Source organism: Penaeus chinensis, chromosome 3, assembly GCF_019202785.1.
Source record: "Penaeus chinensis breed Huanghai No. 1 chromosome 3, ASM1920278v2, whole genome shotgun sequence".
NCBI lineage: Eukaryota > Metazoa > Arthropoda > Malacostraca > Decapoda > Penaeidae > Penaeus > Penaeus chinensis.
The window spans coordinates 12,660,899-12,668,398 of record NC_061821.1 but is presented as its reverse complement, the minus strand read 5'-3'; the positions used below and the strand labels follow the sequence as shown (position 1 = coordinate 12,668,398).

General features: G+C 45.1%; 1 protein-coding gene across 1 annotated transcript in view; it reads left to right on the top strand.

The window, feature by feature from the left end:
- LOC125040390 overlaps positions 1-5,964 on the top strand; it is a 42,924-nt gene extending 36,960 nt beyond the window's left edge. Inside the window, exons 9-13 of the mRNA XM_047634945.1 lie at positions 281-407; positions 1,152-1,262; positions 3,910-3,934; positions 4,013-4,217; positions 5,034-5,964. Coding sequence (XP_047490901.1) covers positions 281-407; positions 1,152-1,262; positions 3,910-3,934; positions 4,013-4,217; positions 5,034-5,238 — 673 coding nt within the window. The 3' untranslated portion in view covers positions 5,239-5,964. The remainder of the gene's footprint in view (positions 1-280; positions 408-1,151; positions 1,263-3,909; positions 3,935-4,012; positions 4,218-5,033) is intronic.
- The last annotated feature ends 1,536 nt before the right edge of the window (positions 5,965-7,500 follow it).

The window sequence follows — 7,500 nt, the reverse complement described above, 5'->3', positions numbered from 1 at the left end:
GATGATAGTAATAATAATAAAGATTGTGATGATAGTAATGATAATAAAGATTGTGATGATAGTAATATTATAAATAATAAATTCTGTAATGATAGAAGATACTAATGCTAGTAATGACAACAATAATAATGAAGATACCAATAACTACAGCCAACATATGATAATAGCTAATTCCAAGATAATCATTAATTTTATCAATATCATTACCACTACACTATAAAACCATCTGTCAGTCCTGCTACCTCTGCCACAAGATCCTAAATTCTCCGTTGCATTGCAGGATCAAGAGCAACCCTAAGACAGGGGTCAAAGTTGCACACTCGTCGTTCAAAGCCTTCAAGTTCCCGGATCGTGACAACTTGCATCTCCGTTGCACCGTGCTTGTGTGCCTCGGCTCTTGCAACCTGGTAGGCTTGCATGTTGATACTTGCATGTTGAATTCTTTGTTCTGTTGTTTATTCTTGATTAGAAACAATTATGCGGTTGTGAAATAATTATATATATGGATGTATAGGGAACATAGATATATAGATAAATTTGATATAGAAAGATATATAGATAGATCCAGATACAGAGAGATATAGATAGAAATAGGTAAATAGATGGACAATAGACAGATAAATAGATGGACTATAGACAGATAAATGTTATATATAGATAGAAAAATATTGTAGATAGCTATATAGGTAGGTAGAAGATAGATCGATAGATAAATAGATGAACAAGCAAAAAGACAAATAGTCAGAGAGACAGACACATAGATAGACAGATAGATTCATATTCACACATAGGAAACTACTTATATACAGGTAGATACTCATGCAGATACAGGGAAAAAAATACAGACAAACAGGTAAAATAGGTAAACAAACATATATCAAAACACGTATAACTGCAAGCGTCTGTATAATGGTCTCTCATTCAATTATACAAGAAACCACTATATTATCTGGCAGGTCCAGAGGAAAACTCAGTATCGACTTGTATCCGTGTGAATTATCTGTGTTGCTTACGCTTCTGAATAAAAGTGGTTAAGCCAACCGTCCCTTTCACTATTCCTGCTAAACCATATGTTTAAGGGGTTCATATAGAGCCTTTACAGTCTGCCCTTTAACACAACCACTATTAAAGCACCGTCTCGCCCCTTACAGCCAGTGTGCGGCCGGACCTCGAACCGCGTGGGGCGTCGCATGAGTGGCACGGGACAAGGCTCCATACAGCCGGTGGAAGACCTGCAGGAACTCTTCTCGGAATCCCCGCAGGTAAAAGAGGGGATGGGGGAGATAGGGGGGGGGGGGGGGGGATTTGAGGGGATGGGGCGAAAGGGTGGGGTGGGGGAGGGTTGTGAGGGAGAGGGGGTTTAGGGTGGGGTGGGAGGGAGGGATTGGGGGAGATGGGGGATGGGTGGGTTGGGGGGAGGGATTGAGAGGGGAGGGGGGAGAAGAGGTGGGGTGGGAGGGGGGTTTGAGCGGAAAAGGGGGAGATTAGGGGGGGGTGGGGGAGAGGGTTGGGAAGGAGGAGAGGGGGGGGGGATAGGGTGGGGGGTAGGAGGGATTGGAGGGAGTGGGGGAGATGGGTGGGTGGGAGGGAGGGTTGAGAGGGAGTTGGGGGAGAATGGGTGGGGTGGGGGGGTGGAGGAAATTTTAAGGGAATTTTTTTTAAAAGGGAAGAGGGATGAAATTGAATGGGGTTTTTGGGTTGGGGGGGGAAAAGGGATTGAGGGGAGATAGGGTGTGGGGGGAGAGAGGGATGAGGGGAGATGGGGGGGTTTTAGGGTGGGGGGGTTGGGGGGGGATGGTTGGATGGGATGGGGGAGTAGGTGGGGTGGGAGAGAGGGATTGAGGGGGGAGATGGGGGGGGAATAGGGTGGGGGGGGAGGGGGGATTGAGAGGGAGATAGGTGGGGGGGGAGGGAAGGGGGTTAGGGATTGAGGGGGAGGGGGGAGATAGGTGGGGTGGGGGGGGTTTAAGGGATTAGGGGGGGGGGGAGGGGGAGGGGTTGAGAGGGGATTGGGGGAGAGGGGGGAGATAGGGTGGGGGTGGGGGGAGGATTGAGAGGGGGGATAGGGTGGGGTGGGGGGAAAGGATTGAGAGGGAAAATGGGGTTTGGGGGTGGGAGGAGGGTTTGGAGGGAGGGGGGGGAGATGGGGGGGGTTTGGGGGGGGGAAAAGGGGGGGGAGGGGTGGAGGGAGATGGGGGGATGGGGGGGGGGGTTGGGAGGGGGGATTGAGAGGGAGTAGGGTGGGGTGGGAGGGGGGATTGAGGGGAGAGGGGGGGAGATGGGTGGGGTGGGAGAGGGATTGAGAGGGAGAGGGGGAGATGGGTTTGGGGGGGTGGGAGGGAGGGTTGAGGGGGGAGATAGGGTGGTGGTTGGAGGGAGGCGGATGGGGAGGGGGGGTGGGGGGGGGAGAGGGGGAAGGGGGGGGGGGAGGGGGGGAGGGGAGGGGGGGTGGGGGGTAGGGAGGAGGGAGAGGGGGGAAAAGGGTGGGGGGGAGGGGAGGGGGGAAAAGGAGGGGTTTGGGAGGAGGGAGAGAGGGGAGAGGGGGGGAGGGGTGGGGTGGGAGGGGGAGAAGGGAGAGGGGAGGAAGGTTGGGGGGGAGAGGGAGAGAGGGAGAGGGGGGGAAGGGGGGGTGGGAGAGGGGGGGTTGAGAGGGGAGGGGGGGAGTAGGGTGGGGGGGGAGGGAGGGATTGAGGGGAGATAGGTGGGGGGGAGGGGGGGTTTTTGAGAGGGAGAAATGGGTTTGGGGTGGGAGGGAGGGTTGAGGGGAGGGGGGGAGATAGGTGGGGTGGGAGAGGGAATTGGAGGGAGGGGGGGGAAGATAGGGTGGGGTGGGGGAGGGTTGAGAGGGAAAAGGGGGGGATAGGTGGGGTGGGAGGGGAGGGATTGGGGAGGGAGATAGGGGTGGGGGGAAAGGGGGGGAAATTTGAAGGGAGAGGGGGGAGATAGGGTGGGGTGGGAGGGAGGGATTGAGAGGGAGGTAGGAGGGGAGATAGGGTGGGGTGGGAGGGAGGGATTGAGAGGGAAGGGGGGAGATAGGGTGGGGGGGGGGAGGGGATTGAGGGGAGAAGGATTGGGTGGGGGTGGAGGGATGAGGGGAGAGGGGGGGAAAAGGTGGGGGGGGAGGGGGGGATGAGGGGAGATGGGGGAATGGGGTGGGGGGAGGGAGGATTGAGAGGGAGATAGGGGGGGTGGGGGGGGGGAGGGGGGAGAGGGGAGATAGGGGGGGTGGGAGGGAGGGTTTGAGAGGGAGAAGGGGGGGTAGGAGGGGTTGGGAAAAGAGGTGGGAGGAGGGGGGGAGTTTAGGGTGGGGTGGGGGGAGAGGGATTGAGAGGAGAGGAGAGGGTGGGAGGGGAGGAGAGGGGAGTGGGAAAAGTTGGGAGGGAAAAGGAGGGAGGAAGAGGATGGAAGATGATGGAAGGGAGGAGAGAGGGAGAGCTTAAGGGTAGGAGGAAAGAGAGAGAGATAGAGAGAGAGAGAGAGAGGTAGGATGGGTGAGAGGGAGAGGAAAAAAGAGAGAAAAAAAAAAGACAAATTAAAAAAAAAAAATTAAAAAAAAATAAAAAATATATAAAATTCTAAAAAAAAAAAACAAAACTAAAAACATCAAATCAATAAACTAAAATTAAAAAATCAAAAAAAAAAAATCAACAATATATAAACTAAAATATAATAAATGAAAAAATTACAAACTAAAATTAAAAAATTAATAATATAAAAAATTAAAATCAAAAATTTAAAATCTAATAATCTAATAGGAATCTAATAATCTAATAATTTATCTTTAAATAATCTAAAAATTTAAATAGGAAATCTAAAAAACTAAAAATCTACCGTGTTCAATAATTAATAACTAAGGAATCTAATAAAATTAATTTTCCATTTATTTTCTTTAAATCTAATAACCTAAAGTACAATAATCTAAAAAATCTACAGAGTTCAATAAATTTTATAATAAAAATAGTAATCAATAATTCAAAAATCTTCGTGTTAACAAATCTAATAATCTAACAAGAATCTAACCCCGCCGCCCGCCCCCTTTCTCCCCCACTGCGCGGGGGGCGAGGCCCCAACGACCCCCGTCTGACCGGCCGCGTGCTGGACAAGGTGGAGGTGTTCAACGCCGTCGAGGTTCGAGCTCCGGGCATCGAGAGCCAGCCGGACCTCGTGAAGCAGTACCGCATCGACCGGGAGAAGGTGGAGGCCATTGACTTCTTCAGGTGAGGCGACGGGCGGAGGGCGGAGGGCGGAGGGCGGAGGGCGGAGGGCGGAGGGCGGAGGGCGGAGGGTGGTATTTTAGGGTATCCGTTTTTTTTTTTTTTTTTTTTGGGGGGGGAGGGGGGTATTTTAGGGTATCCATTTTTTTTTTTTTTGGGGGGGAGGGGGGTATTTTTGGGTATTCGTTTGTTTGTTTGATTTTCGTGTGCGTGTGTTGTGTTTATGTATTGTAGATTTTGTTTTGTATGTTTATTTTTCGCTAGAAGTTGCGTGATTTCTTTATAGTTTGGAAAGAAAATGCTAATGCAACCAATATTCATGTTTATACAAAAATGATATCTATGTGCCTTCTGTCTATCTATCTATCTCCTTATCTAGCAAAATATCAATTCATCAAAATATATCCATATAAAGAAAGCCTGATATAGGTAAATAAACAGACAGACAGACAGACAGAGACAGAGAGACAGACAGACAGACATACAGAGATAGACAGACAGACAGACAGACAGACAAATATAGACAGACAGACAGACAGACAGGGATAATCCATCAAAATAAAACCATATACAGAAAGCCTGATATAGTTAAATAAACAGACAGACAGATAGACAGACAGACAGAGACAGACAGGCAGACAGATAGAGACAGACAGACAGACAGACAGACAAACAGACAGACAGACAGACAGAGAAAGACAGACAGACAGACAGGCAGACAGTCAGACAGAGACAGACAGACAGACAGACAAATAGACAGAGACAGACACAGACAGGAAATCCCATGAGCACGCATTAACGCCTCCGTTCCGCCAACAGCGAAGAGAACATGTTCTGCGTGACGCCCTACAAGATGGTCCTCGCCTTCGGGGTCCTGCTGGCGATCATGCTGCTGGCGCTCCTGTTCGCCCTCTACTCCTGCGTCAAGGCCAGGATGCTCAAGGCTCCCATAAGGGCGCCGCCTCCGATCGAATCCCATAGACACTCGCCCGTAGCTGCTCCTTATTACAGATTCGCACACTGAAGGTTGTAGATAGTGTGACAGGACGTATTTTTTATTATTATTATTATTGCTATTGCCATTAATCTATTAACCGTCATTATTGTTATGAAATACGAAAAATCAGTTATTGTATTTTCGTTTTTCGTGTTTTCATAATATATACGAAAGTTTTGTGTACATACGAACTTAAGAGTACCCATGAGTAAAGCCTCTCTGTTGAGTCAATAAGGATTTGTATGCACTGTTGTCCAAGACGATGGTAAATTCTATTTTTTTTTTTTTTTTTTTTTTTTTCGCTTTAAGGAAGTGTTGAATATCTGTTGATATCCATTTCACTTTTATAAGTAGCTGTTAGGAAAGTTGTAGTTTTAGTGTTGACTGTATCATAACGAGAATACTGTTACTCTGACGGGCATTAATATTCCAATGAGTATAGTGGTTTAATTCAAACGGTTAATACTCATTTTGTCAACAGAAAGACTAAGGAAAGGTGAGGGCGTTGATGTGTTGCAGAACAGTGCAACAGCAAGATAAAACTTGTTGCTTGTATCATTTAATGTTTTGTAATTTGCATATTTTCCTCCATAAGTGATTAAATGTGTTTCCTTATAAGGTAATTGAGAGCATATATATATTTTCCATCTCTCAATTTATTCATATAAATCTCTTTGTCTTTCTATCAATCCCTCTCTCTCTCTCTATCTATCTATCTATCTATCTATCTATCTATCTATCTATCTATCTATCTTTCTTTCTGTCTATCTATCTATCTATCTATCTATCTATCTGTCTATCTATCCATCAATCCATCCATCCATCCAGCTATCTATATCTATCTTTCTAACTATCTATTTCTCTTATTGCCGCGTTTGCTTGTATATGAATTGTTGCTGCAAGTAGGGTCAAAGGTCACACATCTTGTGAGGATTCAACGTCTGCAATCTTTTAAAAATGTAATTTAACTTTCGCTCATTCCAAAGAATTTATTTAAAAAAAGATAATGGATATGATTTCGCTATCGGTTATTACAGATTTTCTTTGAATTTTATTTATATATTGAAAAATGCTTTTTATGTTCTAAAGGTTAGACCTTATAATATATCAATCTGGAATGCAGATTACTCATAATTGAAATTATTATTTCTAAAGATTTATATGCTGAGATTTCGAAACTGGAACATCCCAGAAAATTGAATCCAGGATACAATCATCCACGTCCATTTAGGATTTCCTTGTCATACCCGCTTTTGGAACCATATTTTACAACGGAAAAATTATGTATTTATTTATGTATGTATTTACTGTATGATTCTAAGGCAACAAGCTGCCGGAGAGAGGGAGAAATCGTCCAAACGTAGGTGGTGGTTGCTGTAGATTTTCAATGAAAGACGTGTATAATGTAGTACGGACACACACACACATATGGCTACTGCAGACGGGGGCGTTCATCACTGGCTTTGATGTACAATTTTATAAAAAAAAGGCGGGGATTTTTTCCCGCTCTCTTGAAACAATCACCGAGAGAGAGAGACTGTATGAGTGAATGAGTGAGTAAGTGAGTGAGAATGCGAGAGGAATTGTATTCATTTTTAAGAGAGTTGAGTCAATTTTCCCTTTAAAACGCTTTAACTCTTCTGCAGTAGCCTTGTTGTACAAAAAAAAACTTGGTCTTCCTTCGTCCCATCTCCGTTGCTGTGCATCCTTCACAATAGTGATGATATCTTGCAGTGTATAAACTCTCCTTTAAAAAACAAACCCTCAGTATTCGTCCCATACTTTGACTGCAAAGGCCTCACTTCCCTTCACCAAATGAGGCTCTAAAACACGTCTGAAACGTGTTTATGTAAGAAGTGTTTAAAATGCTCAGCGAAGAGTACAGTGTCCAGAGGGGGCTGAGGGAACACCAAGAAGCACAAAGGGTATAGACGAATATCTCCATCTCTTCGGTGAAAAATAGGATTAATGAGTGAATTAACTGATTAAATAGAAAAATAGTTAGATAAAAAATATATGAATAATTGAACGAATAAGTAAAATGCTTGAAGGGGTCCGTATTATTGTCTGATAATACGCTGATTCTGTGTTGATATCATCATTTTGTTAAAATCATGTTGATGTGTTTACTCCATGTTGCGCTTGACAATTCGCTTGGTATCATGCTGATTATATTTCTAATTAAAAGAAATTCAAGTTTGGAGAAAAATGATGGTTTAGATGAACCTTATGAAGCCACGGATTATGATTCTAAACCTGTTTCGTTTCATGTTTGGTTAATTAATGATT